Source organism: Onychomys torridus, chromosome 16, assembly GCF_903995425.1.
Source record: "Onychomys torridus chromosome 16, mOncTor1.1, whole genome shotgun sequence".
In the NCBI taxonomy this organism is placed as follows: domain Eukaryota; kingdom Metazoa; phylum Chordata; class Mammalia; order Rodentia; family Cricetidae; genus Onychomys; species Onychomys torridus.
The window spans coordinates 55386549-55411762 of record NC_050458.1 but is presented as its reverse complement, the minus strand read 5'-3'; the positions used below and the strand labels follow the sequence as shown (position 1 = coordinate 55411762).

At 39.3% G+C, this 25214-nt stretch overlaps 1 protein-coding gene across 1 annotated transcript in view; it reads left to right on the top strand.

The window, feature by feature from the left end:
* The window catches only part of Cpne8 (copine 8), a 185674-nt gene that overhangs the window by 25544 nt on the left and 134916 nt on the right, over nt 1-25214 (top strand). Inside the window, exons 3-4 of the mRNA XM_036208782.1 lie at nt 245-291; nt 24867-24970. Coding sequence (XP_036064675.1) covers nt 245-291; nt 24867-24970 — 151 coding nt within the window. The remainder of the gene's footprint in view (nt 1-244; nt 292-24866; nt 24971-25214) is intronic.

Genomic DNA, 25214 nt, shown 5'->3' with positions numbered 1-25214 from the left:
TATCAAACAATGCTAATATTCTCCGTATGCTAAAATGTATTCATAATAAAATTTGAAGGTTGACATAGTTTGTTTTCTAATTCTTTGAAATAATTTTAACCATTGAATGATTCTTTGGTGATTTCCTCACAAGGATAAAACAGGGAATTAAGTATGTTGTTTTGATGTAACCTGTGGACAGTTGAAATAGAAATCATGTACATTCATACATTTACCTATGTGTGTGTTTTTTCATCTTTTGTAGTTTGTGTCTTATATATACAAGCAGTTGGAAATAAAGAATGGAGAGAGGTAAGAGAAAAATGCTTTCAAAATCACTGTGCAGAGGCCACAGCATCTTTATCCTAGAGAAGCTGACCTGTTTTCAGTGATTTTAAGTCTTTCTTAACCTAAAGACTGAATTTCTCATTGTTTGATTTTATTGAATTTTCACTCATGAGCTTCTCATGAAGTATTCCAGAGCTGAGACTTGCCCAGTTGACTTGATCCCTTCTGCACATGATGTTTGTGGAGTTAATCTCACTTTCAGAAGTCAGTGGTTGAATTTTCACAAAGTGCCACACAAAAGGATCTTAAGTGGGGTGCTTATTGTCAAATATCACCTGCCTTTTTTAAAAATCAATAAGTAACTTATTGTTTGGAAATAAAATAGAAACTCAATTTCCTCACACAAATAGGCTTTGTTCAATGAGCAAAATCAAAGAGTGTGAAAGATTTCAATGATCTTATTTTCTAGAGTGTCTCCACATTTAAAGAGAAAATGAGCAGAGGTGGGGCCTTTCACTTTCCTGGTCTTTGCTGTTTTTTGTTTGTTTGTTCTTTTAAAAAAGCAGAAAATCGTTTTAATGGGGTCACGGTACATGACTAGAGTTCCCTAGTGCAGCTTTCCTACTTGTTGTCATGGACTGATTTTCATTAGTTCCCTGATCAATTGTCTCAGTGGTCAGGTAGCCAGTTAAGAATAGATCAATGTAGTTTATGCTCAACAGGGGGATAAACAACTCAAATGCTATAACTATTGGTAATGATGGATTGTTAATGTGATGCTGAACAGTGGTATTTTTTTTGGTATGTGTATTTCAATAAGCTTTTCATTATTATAATAAATACCCAACACAACTTCCCTATAAAGAAAAAACAGTTTATTTTGAGTTGTTGTTTTATAAGTTCAGTCCATGTTTGGTTAGCGCTCCTGCTTTGGTTGAGGTAATACACAGTAGGAGATCAAATTTCCCCATTGCCAGGGAGGTAAGGAGAGTGGAGAGGGGATGGTGCCATTGAAGGTCACACCTCCAGAGACTTTAGGATCTCTCTTCAGGCTGTACATCTTCCCAACAGTAACACTTTAGAAATCTACTCTTTAATGCATGGCTTTTGAGCAATATTAAACTTATAGGATTCGGCCCCTGATTCCCCCTACTCCCAAATTTCATGGCTGTCTAAGAATGCACAACCCATTTGCTCCACACATAAGAGTCATACAACCTTAATTATTGCAGTGTTGCTTGAAAGAGTCTGTGGCACAGACAAACTGAAGTGTGAGCCCTGTAAAGACAAGAGTCAACACACACCCCAGGCATAGTGGCGAACAGACATTAGGAGAATTCAGGCCATAGAAAGGAATTAGAGCAAAGCAAGGAAGAAAGTCAGCAGGGAAGAATCTGTAATATCCCAGTGTGACACCATAGCACACTGTCACCAGATATGGAACTCTATGGTCTTCTTGGTTGCTGTCCATATGACCAGCCCCGTGTGTCACCTTTGCTTCTTGCCTATGGTATTCCCAAGGAACACTGCATTTCTGCCTTCTTGAATCTCCATGGAAACTTCAGCTCCACGCATTGCATTCACCTGTCAGGGGCTGCTTGCCAGGTATTCCTTTGACATTTGCATGAGAACATTTATGACCCACTTTCAGGGCTTATATTCTGCCTACCTGTAAGAACAGGGTCATGTAGAGGACACTGACTTTTACTTACAACTTAAGCTACCTCATCTGACTCAAACAGTGCAATGAACTCTTTCTTCTTGGATGGCTAAACTTGGGGAAATGATTCTCTCGTACATCCTGGGTGAGTGAAGCATCCAAGAGCTCTCTCTCTTCTGACATAAGTGTTCAAACCAAACTTACGTTCAGCCCTCTGGAGCTGTGATTGGTGGGAGCTGAGGTGCTCACAGCAGGTCTTTTGTCTCCAGTGTGAAGGGAAATTGCTTCCCTCCTGCTTCTGCCGGTCTCACTTACCTGTGCTGTGTGTGGGCCTCTTTTTCTAGACACGCTGCAGAATTTCCCAGCCTTGCTGCTTTGTTTTCTTTGATCCCGATTCTTTCCAGAAATTTGGCTAAAAGCAGCCGGTGATACTTGCACTGAGAACTGCACGCTTTGTTGTCTTGAAATTGACTCTGCCAGACAAACAAATCTATTACCTTCAAGTTCAAAGCACCATGATGCCTTATAACACGGGCAAAAAGCCTCAAATTGGTTGGATGGTATGGTGTAAGAGGGAAGGCCTTTGGTCCATTTCCTGGCGGGATTCTTCTTTCCACATGACACGTCACCAGAAGAATGTTCCTATCCATGTTCCTAGCTGCACTCAAACCCAGCACCAACCGTTATAGCTCTGCTTATAGAATTTCAGGCTTTTTCTAACTTGTTCCATCAGGCCCCCTGAATGGCTCCTGTGACTTCCATGAGCTTGGCCAGGTTGTTAGCATACAATAGCATCAAAGACCACTCCACTTCCTGGTGCCAGCATTCTGTATTATCCAACATCCTGTTATGAAAAATGCATGTTTGAGATAATCATCATAGCAACACAAAAGTTTCATCTGACAGTTGGGGAGATTTGAGTTCATCACTGGTTAACATTACTTCCTTGGCTGAAGCAGTATCCATTAGCAGAAGTGTATAGTAATGCAGAGCTTTCCTGGTGGTGGCTTGAACGAGATGACCCCCATAGGCTCATATGGTCTTTCATATTTACCTCAGAATTACTCATATTTAAATGTCAAGTCACTAACATTTTCCCATGCCTGCTTTATAGTTTCTGTAATATGCCTAATAACATTTTTTTTCAATTGTCCTGACTTCTTCCCTAGAATCTCATCATCTAATCAGCCACCCAGAAGTGTGAATTCTCTTTCACAAAGTAAAGCAGAGTAATGACTTACTTATCACTTCACTACGTTTTTTTTTATTCTCATCGTGTGTGTGTGTGTGTGTGTGTGTGTGTGCACGTGTGTGTGTGTGTGTGTGTGCGCGCGCGTGCGCGCGCGTGCGCGCATATGTACCTATGCACGAGGAGGCCACAAGTGGCCATCAGGTGTATTTTTTTTCCTCCTCACTTGGTAGCCCAGGCTGGCCTCAAACTCACAGAGATCTGCCTGCCTTTGCCTCCCGAGTGCTGGGATTAAAGGCGTGCACCACCACCACCCGGCCAGGTGTATTTCTTTATTGTTCTGAATGATCTAGAAGCTTGCTACTTTGCCTAGACTAGTGAGCCTCTTGACTCGTAGTTCTGGAGTTAGGGGCGTGTGGGCACACCTGGCTTTTTTCTGTGTTTTCTGGGGACTTGCACTAGGATTTTCATGCTTGTACAAGTTCTTTTGCCCAGTAAACCATCTCCCCAACCTGACAAGTTGTTTTTTGTTTTCCTTGTTACAATGTTCTCTCAAGTTTGGCTTTCCTGTCTTGCATTCTTTTATTTGGTTATGCATTTGATCTTTCTAAAAATCCATGCAATCCCCAATCATTTACTCTCAGTTCCCCTTTCCATGTCTGGCTCAATGAAGCGTAGAACTCTTAATAGAATGTAAGTGCCAGGCTCCATAGGGCTGAAGAGTGCTGTGCTTCAGTAACCAATAAAGAAAGCATGGTATATGCGGAACCAGACACTTAGCCAGTGCCAGTTCATAATGATGACACACTCAGAATTCATTAGATAAGGGGAATTTGAGGAATGACGGTATAACATGCTCAGAAGTGTACCAGAGTGTTTTTGTTGGATATTAATAAGCTAAATTCAAAGTTTCCCTTGGTTAAAAACAGTCTCATGATTTTTTAATTGCCTAATTAGTGAAGTGAAATATTTTTATATAATTTGCTAGCTCTTTTACCATAACAATGGATCATGACTATATTAAGCCATTCCCACTTATTGGCTAATTTGATTTTTACAATAAACTTTGGAGGTATGGGCTATTATAATCATTGTAATAGGAAACAGAAGAACAAATGGATAAGAAACTTGACCAGTGACACTTGGTTATTAATCTAGAGTGGTGCTTTGAATCGTGGCTGTCTGGAATTGTTGGAATTAGATTACTTTTGTGGGCACAATTCTTATCCACTTCTAGCTATTATGTTCTGATTTTATAAAGATAAAGAAATTTCATGTAATTGGGGGTGAGTTGCAATTATATTTTAAGCTTGATTCTAAATAAACATAAAACAACAAAAACCGAAAACCGTATAGGAAACCAAGTCTTACTATTTAAGAAGGGTGGCATATTATTAAGATAAAATGCTGAGACATAATAGAACATTCTGCTGTTCTATTGCTTGCCTTTCAGAGAATAGGAAATGGTGGTTTTAAAGACCACATTCAAAGGCAATGTGAAAACCATGAAGATTTGAGGAGGTATTGAAAAACAGGACCCAGAGTGTCCTGAAGGGGTAGAAGCCATAGATGAAGACGGGGGGGCACTGGTTGTCTTAGCTTGCTTGTCTTTCTACAAAAGAACACCAAAGTTTAGATAAATTGAGGAGAGTATTTGTCTCTCCCTATTTTGGAGGCTATGAAGTTTAGTACTGACACTGAGGAGCCCATGTCTCGTGAAGCCTGTTTTTCTCATTCAGTGGTGGAAAGCTGAAGGGAAGGAGAGTCCTGTGCCAGGCTGGAGCTGGGCTGAACTCACAAAAACATCCTGATCCCAGTGACCCATTTCCTCCATCAGGATCCGCTCCCTGGAGTCCATACTTCTTAGGCGCACACGTAACCCAAAGCCCCACTCAGCACCACGAAGGGATGTGTGACGGCCGGTTTCCCGAAACTCCACCGCCTATCATTGAGATGGCGCTGACTTCTCCAGGCGGAGCCCTAGGTTTTCCACGTCGTTTCCGTTCAACCCACCAGGTAATGCCTTGCTGTTATAGGCAAAGCACGCCACATCCTCATAAAAGCCGTCACTGCGTGGTCGGGCCCCTCCCCCAGTCTCCCTCAACCAGGGCGCTTCAATAACGTGATTGGAGGAGGTGTCTAACATGTGAAGTCCACTCAACTAAAGACAGGCCTGAGAAGGTGCTTTCAAGGCAGTTTCAAAAGAGTTGACCGTGCTAACAGATGAGAGAGTGACATGGAAGAATAGGGAGGAAGTGCAGATGGAGGAGATAAGTGTGCTGGAGCACGTAACAACTGAAGGGACTTGCTGAGTGAAAAAAATAACAGAATAAACCCTATTCGATGCTTAATCCCCATAGCAATTCTTACAGAAGATGGTTTCCTTAGCTTGAGAGGAAGATAAATGTATCCTTTACATTTTTCCAGGGTAATGAGGTGCTTTAAGGCAGGTGCCTGGTTTCCTGGTGACTCTGCACATAGGTGACATGAGGAAGGATTCCAACCCCCTACAATTGTTCCAGTAATGAAGTCTTAGTTGCTAGTTTAAGTATCTGGCATACAACAAGTACTGTACAATTAGGGAAACCCTGGGATTCTAAGAGGGAAAACAACTTTTGTAAAAAAAAAAAAAATACAACAACAACAACAAAAACAAACCCACCAAGTATCAAGTAATAACTTCCTGTACTAAAAAATCCTGTCCTTGGTGCTTGCTTAGCAATTGATGGGAAATGGTATATGGAGTTTCCTTGGCCTCAAACCCAATTGGAAAGTGTGGTGTCCACAGCCGCCAAAAGCCTTTGCAATCCAAGGTCACACTAATGCATGTGCAATGTTTACATGAAGTAAAATGATGCATATTGGACCGCATAAAACTGCCCTTTTTAGTAAGTAAAAAATGATTGCTAGTAGGCAATTTCAGGTGACTTGGCCTAATGCTGTTGCTCTTTACTCCTCTGGGAGCAATTGTGAAATGTTACCTTTGGATTTCTATGCTTTAGTATACAGACGAGCAAGTATTCGTGTGAGGAGGGCCTCTGTCTTGAAGTGAGAGCCAGCCTCCATGCCATGTGAAAAAAGGAAGGTTTGTTCTGAAGACAGTGAAGAGCCTGGATTGTTACAACAACTGTCCTCAGATTCTTAAAATATTTTCATTTAGAAGTGGGTACCAGTAGAGTGGCCCAATCTAAGGGAGAGCTTTGAAGCAGTAGAGATTGTCACACAGGATTGAATTTCTGGGGACTGTGCAGAGGCCTCATGGATGTCTGTAATGGAAAACATCCAATCAGGGCTCCTCTAACTCACCAGCGAGAGCTTGTTTTCAGCCCTACTATTCTTCCAAGTTTGTGATTTCACATTGCTAGGGAGTTCAAAACCAAACTTTTAGTAATTTTATCAATTCTTCCAAATGCATAGTAGGTATCAAATATTATATTATCAGGGTGAGACACAGCTACCTATCTATTTCAGATTGGACTAAGAAAATGTAGGTACATTCTTAATAACTCCACAAATACTTAATTATTAATCTCATCAGCATTTAGTGAATACTGGTTGTGTAGCTGGAATGGTGGGTCAAATTAAAAACAGTATTTTTACCCAAGAACTGTATGGTATAGTCAGTTTTCTCAGCAACTTTGGCTTGTTTGTATAACCAAGTTTACTAGCTTAGATATCAGCTTCACCCCACTGGTATAGTGGTCGTACTTTTATTTCAATTAAGGTGATTTATCAAAAGCTTTAGCTCACTGTGATTTATGTTCTGAGATGTATTACATTTAGATATCAGGGAATAACTGGCAAAATGCTTAAATCAGAAGCAAAATAGTTCTAATAAATACAAGGTTTCTTAAAAAATCTGTAGTTGAAACCCCAATTTAAAATTATATCTGACAATATTCTAGTTATATTTTCTTCAATATTTATCTAATGACCATGAATTATAAAAAACTCTTGAAATAATGGATCTTTTGATAATTTCAGGGTTATAAATGATATAGATTGTCATATGTAATGAAGTTCAAAAACAGTATAATGGACGTAGTGAAGGAAGGAGCTGCCTGTCAATAGAGAGTTAGCAAATGTTGTTGACTTCTGTGAGTTAGAGTTTAGTGCTCCAGAATGAATCTATTTTTGGAATTACTCTTAAATGTATAAATTGCAGGGTTGAGTCTGGGTTCCTGAAGTTTCAGTGTGAGGACAGAAAGCAGCTGAAGTTGCTTATAAATTTGAAATGTTGTTGCTTGAAATGGTTGGCATCATTGCCATTGTCTCTGGCAGGCTTCCTTTCACCCACACTTGGTGGTTCAACATTTACTCATCCCTCTCACTGAACAATACCCACTCAGAAAGCACTGGGAGAGTCTTTGAAGCTTAGCTTTCTCAACCTCACAAATAGGGTTTCTGCCGTGAAACAAATGCTCATTATCTTGATAGGAGAATTTCCAACATGAAGCTTTGAAATCCCATAACTTTGTTATGATCCTTGTTACTTTTTACTTCATACAATAAATATCAGACTTTTGTTTTATTTTATTGGTACTTGTATCAGTCAGGGTTCTCTGGAGAAACAGAACCCCTAAAAACACATATACACATATATACATACTACAGATAGATACATACTATAGATATATACATATATAGACACCCGTACGCACACACATGAAACAGCTTAGGAAATAATATCCAAAGCGTACACCAACAGCTGTCACACATCTGAAAGGCTGAGCATCTGGTAGTCACTTGGTCCTTATGGCTGAGTGTCCCAGGAATTGGAGTAGTGCAGCAATGACTGTTCACAGCAGAGAGGCCCAGACCCCAATAGTCCAGGGAAGTTGGTACCTTAACAGACTCAATCTGGCACAGAAGGCATGGAGTGTTCCTAGAGAGCCACGGCTCCTCAGTACACACTGAAATCCTAGGAAAGCTGGTTCTAATATTAGCCAAGGAATTGGGAGCAGCAGCATTGAGGGAAATCACCCCAATGACAGGAGGGCAGACCAAGCTAGACAAAAGTGAATCAGTTCTTTCTCCTGTGTCATGATCCTAGACCCTGTGGCCATCACATGTGGAACAGACCCAGGTAAGCTACTCACACAGTAGACACCACCCTTCTATCACATGTATTCAAGTCCCATAGCTGCTTTCCAGGAGCAGCTTCCTACTCTTGGCTTGTCTTCCTCCTTTGGTGACTCTGCAGATCCCTGCTGGATCCTTACCAGGTCCTGTAACCATCACATATGACTCAGAGTCCAAGAGCCCTGCCAGCTGCCTGACTGGGATGCTTCAATCACAAGGGAAACTTGTTCCAGGTGTCTTGACCAAGCTGTTAAAAGTACCAGACTATGGCAGAGAAAGACCTGAATAGAGGATGCATCTCCCAAACTATAAAAACAGGAAGTCAAGATCCCAACTGCTATGAATTAACCCCATCCTGAACATTGTAAATACTCTGCTGAAAGAAAGGTGACTTCAACAACAAAAAGAGAAACCAAAGAAGAATGAAAAGAAAATCTCAACCAACATACTAACTCCAGATGCACAGATCAAATGCAGAAATAAAAACAAGGTGAAACAAACAAAATAACATGTCTCGTCCAGAGATTCCAAATCCCACAATAATGGCTCCTAATGAAAGTGACCTGAGAGAATGTATAAAAACCAACTGAAGAAAGATTCTAACTATGGTCAACAACTCAAAGGAGACAAAGGCAAAGATAAATGGTATAAGGAAGTTAATCCAAGACATAAAGCTTAAAATTTTTTTTTTGTAACAACACAAACTGAAATAATGCCAGAAATAAGAAACTCAACAAGTCAATTACAAACTTCAGTGGAAAGCCTTGCCAACAGAATGGACCATGCCAAAATAGGGTAAAGGATTAAAGACAAAGCAGAGAAGTTACATCACCCAGCAAATGTCAACAAAAAATTAAAATACACACACACACACACACACACACACACACACACACACACACACACACACCACATGAACAGAACAGAAGAAACTTCTTGGATATCATTAACCTTTATCATCAGTATAATCACCTAGATAGTGAGATGCCTATCCAGGTACAAAGACTAGACCAGAAAAGAAATCATTAATGATATACTAGTTAAAACATTAAAAACATAAATGAAAAAAGGGTATTAAAAGCTGCAAGGGAGGGGTTGGGGATTTAGCTCAGTGGTAGAGCACTTGCCTAGCAAGCGCAAGACTCTGGGTTCGATCCTCACCTCAAAAAAAAAAAAAAAAAAAAAAAGCTGCAAGGGAGAAAGGTCACATCACTTATGAAGGCAGCCCTATTTGACAACACCTGTTTTTCCCACAGAAACTTTTAAAGCCAGAAGAGCCTGGCAAGATGGACTCCAAATTCTGGAAGAATTTATAATTGCATATGCCACATTTGGTATCTTTCTCTTCTGCTGTCTTGAATACTGATGGAGGTATTTTAGATTGTGTGTGGCTTTCTATCAACATGAAAAATACATCAGAAGTGAAATATGTGTGTTTTAGCTCATGATTTCTGAGGTTTCACTCTATGGTCATCTGGCTTTATTTCTTTGGGTTATGTCATATGTTGGATGGGAATGTGTGCCACAATAAGCATGCTCACCTCATGGTGGCAAGAAAGAGAAGCAGTAGGGGGGCATGGGCCCAATAATCCCTTCATGGGCATGCTCCCAAAGACTTAACTTCCTTCTACAGGGTCTCCAACAGTGGTGCCACAGGCTGCATACCTTGTCTTCAGCATATGGACCTTGGGGATTGCTCTTTTTTTTGTCTCTATGTATTGATATGCAGCTTCCCCCCACCCTGTTCACTGCAGTAGAACTTTCTGAATTTGTAGTTACTCATTTGTAGTCTCCTCACTTGTTAGCATCTATTTCAGTTTTAATGATTTCATTCAAAGTTTCTTTTGGACAGGCCTTATGGAGGTATGTGATCTCTGCTTTTGTTTTCTGTCCTATATTTCTAAAGGATAGCACTGCTAGGATTCTCAGCTGGCAGTTAATCTTCCTTTTATTATTTTCATGTTTCTCTCTTATGCTTTGAAAGCTTCCTACTGAGAAAGAAGTCTGCTATCAGAAGTTGGGGCAGGCTTACCTGTTCTGTCTTTACTGCCCGGGGGGGATATTTCTTTTACATTTGAGTGCTTGATTATAATATATTTTGGGGAAGACTTGGTGGAGTTAAAAGTGATGACCTTTAACATTCTGTAACCTGGATATTTGCATCCTTCTCTTGTTTTGGAAAGATTTCTGTTAACATCTCTTTGGAAAATCTTTCTTCTCTCTCCCATGCTTCTATCCCTCTGGAACCCCCAACTACATGAATATCTACTTTCTGATGCTTTCACCATGTTTCCATATTTTTGTAAATTCTTTCTCCTCTTTTCTCTTTATCATTCTGTGTATTTTCATATAACCTGCCTTTGAATTCACTAATTTTTCTCTCTGTTTAATCTGTGCTAGCAGGATCTTCTATTGCAGTTTACTTTCACTCCATCTACTTTTTATCTCAGTAATTTGTTAGCTTTTTTCTTTCAATTAATTCCATCTCTCTAAATTTCTTGGTTGGTGCATTGAGTCACTCCTTCATTTTGCCTTGGACCATGTGGCATTTCCTTATTAAAATGACTGATTAAACTCTTCTAGATTTTGCCCATACAGCTATTGTTTGGTTCTTTCTTTCACCTTGTTTTAACTGTTAGGTGATGTAATTCTCTGAAAGTTCCTGGATATTGTAGTGAGATGCATTTTCTGCACATTCAAGAATTAGGGATTTATTCTAGCCATTGTAGTCTGGTGTTATCTGTGCCTATTTTTCCAGGAATGCAAGCATTACATTCTTGGCTGATTTTTTTTTTTCTGAGATGGCACAGCCATAACTGAATGGAATGGCAGAAGTCATAAAGCCTGCACAGCTGCTTGACAGAGATCCAGCAGAGCTGAGCCACATGATGGCTGCCATGCCACCTTTGGTTTTCATCTCTACCTATTACATACTTGGGGCACTTTTACAATTTGGAAATGTTGGATTAATGGAAAATTCCTTGTAAATTATTTATGCCTTCTCCCAGGAATGCTGTTTCTAAGCTTACCTAAGAAGGTCCTGAACATACTATCCCCTACTCCTCACTTTGAGGGAGATATCCTTATGTACTTGAAGGTCTTCCTTATGCCTTGGAGGTTATGACACATAAAGAGGTCTCTTCATGAGGCTATGAGACATTCTTGAAACACATGTTCCTGTACTTACATAGGACCAAGATATTTTTAAAAAAGTAAAATTAGAAAGGTCAACAAGATTCAGTGGGCTAGAAGAATTGTCCGCAGTTCAGATTAGAAGCCTCTTCCCACTGTACACTCAATTATGTGGCATACAACTCTGACCTACATAGAGACATGTTGATGAGCAAAGTATGGAGTGGAAAGATAATGAAAGTATGAGATTTTAGGGCCTCCCTCTCTTAGAAGTTAGCTCATGTAGAGCCACAATAATGTCATATGACCAAGGAACAGCAGAATGCCAAGATTAGACATCTAGACAAATTCTATAAGGATATAAATGTGAACATTGATTGTAGTATGCCAGAATTTGAATAGTAACTACAGCAGTTTTAGCCTGAAGATTTTTCCTGGGCACTCTGACCACTAAGAGTTAATAATACATTGCTTGAGACATGGCAAAATGCCTAGCGTGGTTGAAGATTTTGTTTTGGTCTAGGGTCCTTGAAGCAACCAAAGCAAATAGCCTGAGCACAGGCTGTCATATGCCTCTACATTCTCAAAATAAATTGGGCTATGGGGTTAATGAGTAAGAATGATAACTCTGTTTATTAATTATGTCAAAACTTGAGGGAAAATGATTGGAAATGATAACTCTGCTCTGTCATAGTTTATTAATGATGATTAAAAGATGAGCAAAAGGAAGTGAAATACATGTCCAAAAACAAAGATGATATGATCTACATTTTGGAACATCATGAATGTATCCCTGCTAACTAAATTCTGTATAAATAAGCAAGCACTCTTGCTGCTAGTCAGTCGGGTTGCAAGATTTCTCCAGACCACCATGGCCTGGCTCACTTCTTTCCCAGCTGACTCCTTACACCCTCCATAGGACCCATCCACAGCCGGGCACTGAGACCCTCAAGTGTCAGCTTTGCTGAAAGTCCATGTGATGGTTGTTTTATCATTGCAGAGTGACTTAAGCTCAGACTTGTCCCAAATATGTGCTTGGCTCTTGTTCACTATGCATTGGGTTATTAGGGTAGAACCTAAAATGAGTAGATCTTAGGAGCTTCTGCTTGGGTCCAGGGTAGGCCCTCATGCCTTATAAAGTTTCAAGCCTGATATAACAACTTTAAATATCCTGATAGTGGTGAGATCAGCTGCAGAATTCTGTGCCACACTTACAGCCACAAATTCACCATAGCCTGCAATATAGCCCACTAAGGACTATGCAGCATCAGGTTTGACCAAGGCCCATTGTACTATTGGGTGTCTAATGCTGGCATAGATTTATAACCCACAATCACTGTAACCACAAAGTGTGACTAGAAGAGGAGTCTGATGGACTGGAGTGCCATCTCTTATTGATGCTGGTCCTCTCCCAAAGGTTCCAATTGTGGACACTGGCCCATGAATGGGTCTACTCAGTTTTAGGTTTCTGTGACCCATCATGGGTTCCTAGGCAAGAGCCTATTCTGCTACCCTGCCCTGTGGTGAGTGAGTAGCCTTGCTCTTACTCTACCTTGCAAGTTTGAGGTGGTATGGAGAAGCCTGGCTCTTATCTACTGGAGGACACACCAAACTGGGTCATACCTAATTCCATTGTCACAAGGATCTGTGTAGTCTCAGCAGTGTACCCTAGCCCAACCTGCAGCTTGAAGTAACATGGGACAACGTGTGAATGTGTCTTACTAGAATATTTAAGTATCAGCCTGGTGTGGCAAATCTAGAGCTCTGTTGTAAACACTCTTGAGGACAGCTGTAATGACCTGAGGTTGGGGAAATGTAAGAGAGACAGTCCTTTGCCCTCAAGATTGGTATGAAACTAGGTCACTCTGAATCTCACAGCATCAAGACCTGCAGTTTAGATAGGGAAGTATGCCACAAGCCCACTCTACAACTGGCAATGATGTGAGCTGGAGCTAGAATCTGCCCCACCAGCATACAGGTTTCTCGTGGACTCCGCAGCAGGTCTGTAGGCTCCATCTGCCAGCTCTGTTCTGGACATGGAGCCTAGTGTTGGTTCTTCCTGTGGTGATCCTGGCACTGAATTCTTGCTACTCTTCTTGCTGCCTAGGATTGGGGGTGAGGATGGGAATCGAGGAAACCAGTTATTAGATAATGAGGTTCCCTTACTCAATCCATAATCATTGGCAGAGGAAGAGAGAGATGGGGCTCTGCATAGCTGTAGACATCAGAGTGGTGAGTCTGATGCCAGATTTCAATTTTATGGACTGCATGTAATTCATTCTCCCTCCTTCAAGCCAGAGGCATCTTGCCTTTCACTATTGGAATTATGGAAGGAAAGACAGTGGCCAACTCTTTCCTTCTTACCTCCTTCATGTTTTCTGAGTCTTTTCTTTTCCTTACACTAAAGCCATTCACTATAGTTTCTCATCTGGAGTTACTAGCTCTTGGGAAGGTAGTTTGGTAAGTGAAAAGCCATTCAAACTTGTGTGTTTGTAGGGGATAAATACAGCAGGACCTTAGCCATCCTTTTGCTTTGCCTCTCCATATTTCATGTTTTTCAAATTTATCAACTCGATTTAGATAATAACCTCTTTCCAATAATATATTTTAATATTATGAGCTCATTTCTACATATTCTGCCATAATAACATTTCCCCAAACACTGCATTTCAGGAAAAAAGGCAGCTTTTTTTGATTGGTGATTCTGTTGGTTGGACAGTCCAGTCAAGTAAACCTCAGAACTCACAATTCACTGAAAAACATGCATCACATATAAATTAACATCTAACTGATACTTCATAAATGTAACTAGTATTCTCCAATAAAAGCTCCTGCGTAAATCTACTCAATTGTTTTCCCCTAGGTGCTAAATTATAACACTAATCCTAGTACTGATAGCTAGAAATGACATGTGAAGCAATCTTAGGAAATATTATTGTTCTTAAGAATATGACTTACTTTGAAAACATTGTTTTAGGTAAAGTTTTAAAATAATGGAACCTGAAAATTGATGGGGTTTCATCTTTTCTGTATTTTCTGTATGAAACTTAAAGAGAGATGATGAAGGTTGAACTTTTTGATGGCTAATGTTTTAATTCCTAAAAATAAAATGTCCTAAAAACCCAAAGACTGTCCCATATGTAAAACATTTATTTTAGCAATATTATTACAAGGAAGCCACATGGCTTCTCCTTTTGCATCTCTATATCCATACCTCACTGATCAATAATAATGTAAGTTCTGAACAAAGGCTCAGATCTTCCATTTGTCATTTCAGAAGTAAATGAACTTGAGTTTGTTGATTTGTGGAAAAATAAATGCACTGGGTAATGAGCCACAGGACTCACTTTATCTCTTTCCCTCAGAGGAAGAGGGCCATGCATTCTCTGATGAAGCCAGAGTTTGACTTTCCAGAGCAAGAGTATGAGTGTGTAAGCAGAGAGGGAGGGAAAGAGGGAGAAAGAAAATGCATGTGCATGTGTGTATGCTTGCATGTGTGCTTGTGTGCATGCTTGTGCATGTGTGTGTGTATAAGAATGTGTGTGTATGTGTTTGTGTGCAATCAACATCTTCTACACTGCCTGAAAGTTTATAGTCTTAAGTGGAATTTTCTGATTCAATGCATCTGACTAGTCTGTCCTAATAGTCTGTCTGTCTGCCCTATAGAGTTTATTGTCAGATAGGCTGTCCTCTGAAGATCACTAAGAATAAAAGTTTCCTATCACATAGTAGTTGGTATGAGATGCATATGTATTCTGGTGAATTCTCCATGTGTCACAGTTACTCATCTGGTCCAGGCTGCACCTTGACAACATTTCTCTCAGAGCAGAGCAGATCGATCTGATGTCAAGAAAGGGAGCTACTGAATATTACTTCCAGTTATTCTCCTCTGAAGCACTTTAATAATTAGTCGATTTAGAAATCAAGAGGGAGTATTTTCTTTCCTCTGTTTCCTGCAGCACTTATTTCTAAATAGAAAAAGTAGGTCTTTATTTGATTAGTATAATCATCAAACAAAATAAAACTTTTAAAACTTGATTTTGAATTGTCTTTTACTTTTTGCTTAAAGTTTTAAAAGAATGGTGTTTCATTTCAATACAATTTTTTATTTAATTTAAATAACTGAAAGAATTTACAGTTGATACATAAAAGGACAGCTTCCTAATGATTAGATAATGAAAATTTAATACTGTATTATTATGGGAAAGGCTGAACAAAACACACCTGTACACATTTAGTCTGCCTTAAATTATTTTAAGCAGCCATATACATCCCGTTTTTAAAATTGTATTTTAATTACATTTCACTGTTCCCTTTCCTCTCTTCAAACCCTTCCATATACCTCTCCCACTCTCCTTCAAACTCATTGGCTCTTTTTTCATCAATTATCATTGCATGCATATATGCATTATATATACATGTATATTCTCAATTATAATCTGTTGGGTCCATATGATGTCACTTGTATGTATGTTTTATTGTTCCATAGATCATTATGAACACATGCTGTGTACATCTTTGGATAATACAGAATAGCTGATGTTCATAATAAGATTTTTTTCTCTAATATTCCTCCATCTTCATATCTCTACCCACTCAATTTCATTTGTTTTCTCTGAAAACAAACAAACAAACAAAAAACAAAAACAAAACCAAAAGCCAAAAAAAACAAAAAACTCCAAATAAACAAAAAGAATAAGACAAAAAAAAAAATACCAACCCGGGTGGTGGTGGCGCACACCTTTAATCCCAGCACTTGGGAGGCAGAGGCAGGCAGATCTTTGTAAGTTCGAGGCCAGCCTGATCTACAGAGCAAGCTCCAGCAAAGGCGCAAAGCTACACAGAGAAACCCTGTCTCGAAAAACCAAACCAAACCAAACCAAACAAAAGAAAACAAAAAACCAAAGCATAACAAAAACCCTATGAAGTTTGTTTTATGTTGGCCAACTACTTACTCCTGGGCATGGGGCCTTCCCTGCATATACCCTGTGACGGTGCATTGAAGAAAACTGTTTTTCCCATTCCTAGCAGGTATCAATGGCTTCTTGTGAAGTGGGGGAGCTTTGTGTCCACTTCCCCTTCTCAGTGCTAGGCTTTTGTTTTGTTTGAACCTGCGCAGGCCCTGTGCATGCTGTCACTTCTGTGTGAGTTCATATGTGCGTCTACCCTGTTGTGTCTGGAAGACACTGTTTCCTTGAAGTCATCCACCAACTCTGGCTCTTACAATCTTTCTGCCAGCTCTTCTGGGTCAATATCTGAGCTTTGAGGGGAGGGGTTTGATAAAAGCACCCCATGTAGGGCTGTGTGATCTGAAGACTTTCACTCTTTGCACATCATCCAGTTGTCAGTCTCTGTGATGAGCATCATCTTCTACAAGAAGAAGCCTCTGTGATGAGGGCTGAGCAATGCACTGATCTTTTCCCATCCTTTTTGGACACATATTAAGTCTTTTAAATGTTGTATCAAAACTTATTAATACTTGTCTTTCTTCAAAAATTTAAATATATCTTATGTACATAGATAGGCAACTATATAGTCTCCAGAGATTTAAAACTTTATTATTATGACATTAACTAAGACCTAAATTTTTCTCTAAGTCAAGAATATTAATAATTGGTGGACAGCTAGTATATTTTATCCTCTGGGACAAAAGTAGCAAATTTCAGATGGGCTGAAGTAGTCATAATATACTTGTGAATTCTTATTGTTGTTGGCTTTCAGTTCTTGTAATATGGTGGATGGAAAACAGGACACCAATTTAAAATTATATCTGCATTTTAAAGTAAAGCATACTTATTGCAAGAAATTAAGGACATTCATAGAAAAAGTTAAAAAATAATTAGAAGCAGTTTAGTATATCATCTGTTTTTGTATGTGTTTGTGTTTATATGTATGTATACTTATATACTTAGCCAAAATTGGCATTATTATATTGCATATTACTCCTGTGGTTAACTATTTGATCATTTTTTTTTACATAGATATAAATCACACACACACACACACACACACACACACACACACACACAGGTGCACGTCCCTGGTTTAATGGAAGTTACTTTGTACTTAGGAAACCTAGAAGAAACTAATGTATAAGTGTATAATTCTAAAACATAGGTTTTGTGATTGGGTGAAAACTGCCGTTTTGAGTAAATAGTTCAACTTCAGATTAAATATTTAGAATTGTAATGTTGACATTCACCAGAAACTCAGAGGATGAAAACTAGACCTAAACATTGGAATTAACAATATTCTAGGAAGAGGAATCAGCAAGTGTCAAGTCCATCAGGTAAGAAAGAATTCAATGTGTCCTGGGGTCCAGGACAGGGAGCGGTAACTGCCCAGAGCTGGAGAATGTATTAGTTGCTTTTCTTGTTACTACAATAAAGTATCTGACAAAAGTGGCATTAGTTTCCTTTGGGCTTAGAGTCTGAAGGAATATATCATCATCATGGAAAAGGCAGAGTGGCAGGGGCAGCAAGTGACGAGGGTCTCCTTGAACCCAGTCCGGAAGCAGTGAGCAAAGAATGCTTGTGCTCAGCTCTCATTCTCTTTTATTCAGCATGGAATCCCAGCCCATGGGATGCTTTTGCCCACAGTTAAAGTAGTTCTTTCCACCTCAGTTGACCTAATCCAAAAAACTCTCTCAGAGCCATGCCGAGAGGATTGTCCCTTCTATGACGTTAGATTGTGTCAAATTGGCAATCACTATCAACTGTTGACCATGGCTGGCTCTGGGGGCAGAGAAGGTGCCAGGACTTTGAATCCCACTACCCATCATGCTCTGAAGCCATGGACTGTGAAAAGGCTTGGAATAATAATAAGAAGAAGAACAAACCAAACCACAAATATGAGGAGAATTAATTAAGTTTAGGGTGAAAACTAACAAAATAGAAAAACCAAACAAAGAATCAAGGAAACAAAGAGTTAGTGTTCTATAAAGAGAAAATTATTGGCAAATAAAAAGAGAGAGAAAATCCAAATTAATAAGTTAGAAACCAAGGGGAAGAGATTAAAACAGGTACCAGTTAATTAATAACATTCATCACGATCAGATGGCTGTATTCTGAAGGTTCAGGGATGGTTCATGATATGTAGAATAATAAATGTAACTCATTGCATAAGTGTTACTCAAAGATAGAAACCAAAAGATCATCCTAATAGATGAAATAAAGGCTTTTGGTAAAATGTACCATCTCATGATTATGAAGGCATTAGAGATATAAGAATTAGAAAGGAAATACCTCAGCATAGGTAATAAATCTATAACTAACATAATACTAAATGGTGAAAAAATTTAAACACTCCCAATAAGATCATGAGCAAATCTAAGGTATTTACTCCTATTCAATATAGTGCTAGAACTCTTAGCTAGAAAAATATGACATGAGAACAGAATTAAATTGATACAATTAAGGGAAAGATGTCAAAGTATCCCTATTTGCATAAGATATGGTGCTATACATAAAAGACCATAAAGATTCTACCATAAGACTAGAGGTAATGAATGGTCCACAGAATGGTAAGACACACAATTAATGTGCAAAAATCAGTACCCTACTTTACACTACATGACTAATATATGGAGAAAGAAATCAGAGAAACAATCCCATTCACAATATTCTAAAATGTGTGTGTGTGTGTGTGTGTGTGTGTGTGTGTGTGTGTGTGTATGCATGTATATATTCATGTATAGATAAATAAGCACAACCAAGGAAGTTAACTAACTCTACAATGAAAACTTTAAAATACAAAAGAAAGAAATTGAAGGAGTCACTAGAAGATGGGAAGATGATCTTGGTTTGGTGGGATTAATATTGTTAATATGGCCATCCGACTAAAAGACACCTACATATTCAGTGCAATTGAAGTTGGAATGGCATTCTTCACAGACATAGAGAAAAACAAGTTTAAAATTCATATGGAAGCACAGAAGACCTCAGATAGTCAAAGCAATTCTGAGCCCAGACAGTGCTCCCACCACCATCCTTTAATTATTAGTGATACTAATAGAAACACCATGATACTGACATAATAACAGAAGTGTGGATCTGTTGGATAGAACAAAGAAGCCAAACATGAGTCCATGCAACTGTAGCCACCTGATTTTGACAAAGATGCCCAAAATAAATTGGAGACAATACAGCACTATCAACAAATGGTGCTTGAAAAAACTGAATGTCTAAATACTGGAATAAAAATAGATTATTACCTCTAACCCTGTACAAAATCAACTCCAGAAGGATCAATGACATCAGTGTAAGAACCAAAACCCTGAAACCTCTTGAGGAAAATTAGTTAGATTCTTCAAGATATAGTCATTGAAAATGACTTTCTGAAAAAGACAAAGGAACAAACGAAACTTCATAAAAATATTAAGTTTCTATACATCAAAATAAATTATCTCGTGAAGAGACAGCCCTTAGGATGGAAGAAAAATCCTTGCCAAATGTCCATCTGACTGAGGGTTAACATGTAGAATAGACAATGAGATAAAAATACTGAACATGAAGAAACCAAACAATCTAGTTAATAAATGCACTGTGAAACTAAACAATGAGCTCTTGAAAGAAAAAAAAATACAAATGGCTAGTAAATATCTTAAAAGCTTTTGACATCCTCAATTATCAGGGAAATTCAGATGAAAACAACTTTGAAGCTGTGTCTCCCATCAGTCAGAATGGCTATCATCAAAAACCAAATTATGCTGGCAAGGATATGGGAAAAGGGAGCTCTTATTCTTATTGGTGGGAGTATAAACTGATGCAGCACTTCTGGAAATCAACATGGAAGTTTCTCAGAAATGTAAAAATTGATCTTCTGTAGGAGCCATCTATACCCTCCTGGTAACATACTCAGAGGGCTCTATGTCCTCATATATAGAGACTTGCCCATCAGTGTTCATTAATGCTCTATTACAATTGCCAGGAAATGAAACTACTTCAGATATCCATGATGAATGGATAGTGAAAATGAGATCAATATACTTATTAGTGAATATTTCAGAAAAAAATAGAGCTGAAAAAAAAAATCACAATGAGTGAGGTAACGAGGGCCAGATTGACAAATAAATTAAATGAAATACATCTGAAAATGTACTAATTATCACTGAGAAGAGCCAAGTCCTATAGACCAAAGAGAGTTTATGCAGTGTGCTCTGTGAAACCATTGGCTATCTTAGTCTAATGAAATGTCATAATATTTATACTATTTGACAGCTCTGGTTGTTGGATAGGGGATAATTCACCGTGAAAACAGAAGTCGAGACAGAGATAGGAATTCAAAACCATTGAGATAGTCCATGATAAAACTTGAATTTAAATTGAAAGTAGGAAATATGGAGAGAAGTAGACTATTGAGGGTAAGCATCCACCAAGGTCACCTGATACAGCCACAAAGAATTAAATCAGTATGATTGGAGGGGCCACAGCACAACTGGAGCTGTGACAATTTTATTGAGGGCAATCAGACTTTTTATACCTTTATCAGAAACAGAATAAAATTGCAACTGCCAGGATTAACACAATTGTAGTGGCCAGTATACAGTGAAGTTTGCAAGTCATACAAGGTACATAAGATTAATGTCTAAGACCAATGGTCCTATCAAGTTTCCTTATTTCCTTGACTACTAAGGGGTCAAACAGAGAAACACAAAACAGCCTGAATACTTCACTCCCTGAGGGAGTGCATCAGTCTCTCAGGAACTGGAAGGTAGATTGTTTCCCAGGAGCCATGGACTCTAACCTGAAAAAACCTCAAGGCAGCTAGACCAGGCCAACTCCATGGTTCCCTGCAATTGTAGGGATATGTTTTGGAGTTAAAATTGATAATTTAGAAAGTAGTGATAAAAGGCATTGTAGTCTAAAAATGAAGTTGTTATAGATTACTTTCCTTTATGGTTGGATCATAGTTGAGTATAAAATTACTTTTTGGAAGGAGGTAGGCCAAAGTGCCAAGATTAGAGAGGGCATGGAGTAATGTTTACTATTGGGTGATATAATTCTGAAGAGCCTGTAAGACTATCAGATGTGTAACTCAAGAACATTAAGGTGACTCTGAGCTGGTCGCCTAGATTTAGAAGTCGCCATTAAGTAGATGGGTTGTAAAGTCAATGTCCAGTCAGTCTGTTTTGTAATGCTACAAAAGAGTATCAGAGATAGTATAATGTATAAAGTACTGAAATTTATTTTCTCACTGGAGGCTGGGAAATCCAAGATCAAAGTACCTTTTAATGAGGGCCTTCTTGGTGTATTTTCTCATAGCTAAAGGTGGAAGTGGGCAAGTGATGGGGAGCCTCAATCCCATTTTCAGGGGGAGGAGACTTCATGACCCTTGCACCATCACAAGACAGCACTTGACTTTTAGAGAGGACACATTTGAATACAACAAGGACAAATGGCACCATCTGTCTCCCTATGGAGAGATGAGAACCTAGAAGTATGCTTTGTAAAGGAGGGATTGAATGCCTAAGGATGTAAGTACAAGGAAAAATATAATCAAGTATGGAGGCAAAAAGCTGGGAAAGCATGCTTCAGGAAGGATGAAATGATCAGCTATTCCAGATAGGCTGAGAGGCCTAGTGGGGTGAGGGCCCCGATTTGGCCCTGAGTCTAGCCACATGAAGGCTGTGGCTGACATCTCCCCAAAGCAATTTTCAGGGCCATAAGTCAGAAGATGTATTGAGATAGCTATAGTAATGATTTATAGATGAATAGCTGAAACCAGGATTTTAAGATCTGCACATTAATCTTCAGTAGAGCAGGCAGACTATAACCAGCCTCCACCAAAACTAGACCTCACAAAAACTAGACCTGGAAGAGTGTTAGTGGCTACTGAGTTGAGGGATTGTGGGGTGCCAGTTCGGTGGAAACTCTGCTTGGAAATTTCAGCCTTATCTTCCAGTTTCCTTCTCAGTATAGATTTGGGGAACATGGTTAATGGTGGAGTTCTGTTGGAATGTCATAGTTTGCTAGCTCAAGACTTTCCACTTTAGTTTGGAAACTGTTTTGTCTCCCTAAGTGGGAAGCTGTGTGGGTCCAGATTCCCTTGGACCATGGTTACAGCTGTTTCTGAGCCTATAGGTGTCTGGACACAGGAGGAACCTGTTCAGATGGCCCTGTATGGACAGTGCACCCACCCCAGAGACTCTCTCTTCTCAAGGAAACATGTTTCAAGTTAATTTACAATTATGCATCATGGAGCCTAGAGCAAGCAGCTTCTGGCCTATTCCTGAGATGCACTCAGGGCATCATTTCAATTGTGCTCACACAAAGTGAATGGCTTTCCTTTTTGTTTGGGTTATTTTGTTTTAGCTTTTTTTGAAACAGGGTCTCACTCTGTTGTTACAGCTGGCATGGAACTCACAGAGATCCTCAGTCTCTCTGCCTCCTGGGTGTCCCACCACACCTGGGTACTCAGCTTCTCTTTAATGATGGTTCTCTCTTTAGCAACCATTCTCCGCCCAGTCTGAGCTTCCAGCTCACCCCTTTTATCCTAAGAGAAATCCAAATACCAAATCTCTTTGCTCTGGTTTCTTCCCCACTCTTGACTCCCAAATAGCCATCAAAGACCATGTGACAGCACAAATGCACAGTGTCTTGGGATTTTAGCCACCCAATCAATTAGCCCATTATTTTGAAATTCAGTTTCATTTATGGCATGGGCAAATTATAGATAAATCTTTTCCTAGAATGTAGCATGAATGACCTCAGGTCCAATTTCCAATGTAATTCCCACAAGAACTTTTCTGTCCATATTTCTGTCAGTATTCTGGTCTTCTGAGTTCCCACCAGGACCACCTACTAAGCTTTGTTTACAACACTCAAAAGCTTCTCTTCTTGTAGATGTCTCCAAACTCTTCTGTATTCTCCCCACAAACTGGTTCTAAAGGTCTATGCACCCTCTATCAGGCTTAGTCACAGCCAGAGAGTCAACTGTGACCAAAATTCCTTACATAAGCAGTCTAAGGCGGAATTTGTTTCCTAGGCTAGCTGTTCATTGTGGTCAGAAGATGTGCAGAGCAAATAGTTCACATCATGGCAGCCAGCCAGCAGATTAAAAGGACACAGGAAGGAAGGAACAGAGGAAGGAAGGCAGGGAGGGAAGGAGGGAGAAAGGAAGGAAGGGAGGGAGGGAGGGAGGGAGAAATGAAGGAAGGAAGGAAGGAAGGGAGGGAGGGAGGGAGGAAGGAAGGAAGGAAGGGACTGGAATAAACTATCCCCAAAGTCCTGTCTCCAGTGACTTGATTTGTCCAATTGATTCACCTCCTGAGTTTTCTAGAACCTTTAAAATGGTCCCACAAGCTGGAAAACAACCTGTAGCCATATAAACCTTTTGCAGAGGCACACTTCATATACGAGCAGTAATGGTTGGATTTATAGTTTGTCCATGTGATATTGGTCCATGATATAAAATATTGTCCAGGGGCAAATTATTTCTTTGTGAGGGAGTGATTAGTTGGCATAAGTATTTTATATCATCATTTTAGCACACAGTTTAAGAATGCCCCTGGCCTTTCATATTAAATGGATGAGCTTGATTCTTTATTTTCCTATTAAAAAGATAATACTTCCTGGAACTTTAATAAAAATAAGTTCTCTAGCAAGACAGCCTGCCTGCTTGATTGCATAATAGATTCACAGCTAAGGTTAAAATCCCCTCATTAAAATGACAGCTGGAGGTGAAGACTCTTAGCGGAGGGTAAAAGCAATTGTGATGTGTGTGTTTGTACTGTCTTTAGGAGCACTGTCCAGTGGCTTGCCTTCAGACATAAAGGAGACAGGCCTAAAGTACACTTTTGTTCCCTGATTTCTACTTACTCCAAATGGGAAAACCTATTTTTCTAAGCTGAATTATTACCCAAATTTTAGAAGTGTACAAGGTTGGGAGAAGTCATTCTAACTTGTTGATCTGAATGGGATTAAGTAATGTTTATATTGTAAAGTGTAGAGTAGATTACCAGAAACTTCTTCCTAAAACAGGACTAATAGGCCTTGCTGTGTGAAAGGGCTGTTTCCCTTAAAAGGCGAGGCTGAGAACTGTGAGTATCTGGCTTCTCTAAGAATACCTGTTATCAGGGTTGGGGATTTAGCTCAGTGGTAGAGTGCTTGCCTAGCAAGCAAAAGGCCCTGGGTTCGATCCTCAGCTAAAAAAAAACCCAAAAAAACAACAACAAAAAAAAACCTGTTATCTGTCTGACTTTCTGAAAGTGTTTTACTTTAGTATATACATGGCTTCTTTAGAGTAGGAAGGAATTTGGTTTTCCACTTAGCAGAAGGGAGGGTGATGTACTGCGACTTGTCCAATGCAGGGCAGCTGAGTTTGGAGGGAACTCACGTTCATGCTTATTTCGTTTGCGTGGTGGTTTGACCTTTAGGCTCTTCTCTCTGGGGCTATAGCTGATCAAGTCAACTGGGTATTTGTTGCTCTCTCTTTTATTTTATTTTTTTTTAAAGGAATTGAGTACTATACTTTGAAATAAGTCACCATGTAAGGTTTGGTTGTAACCTCTGTGACTTCTCTGTTTTTTATCTGTAGTTTGGAAGAACTGAAGTGATTGATAATACTTTGAATCCTGATTTCGTACGAAAATTTATTCTGGACTATTTCTTTGAAGAAAGAGAGAATCTTCGCTTTGACTTGTAAGTTCAACAAAGACATGACATTATACATGTAATTGTTAGAGACAGCTTGAGTAGCATAGTCTGTACTGAGTAGATTGCCCTGAGTACCTGGCTCTTCCTTTGGAAGGCAGCTTTTCTTTTCATCCAGAGGGTGAAGCATGGTACTGAACACCACTTTTCTTTTTAATACTGTTTTGAAATGTGATTTGTTTGAGTGGACAGCTTCATCATGCTGGGGAGTACACTTGGGCTTTCTCTCAAA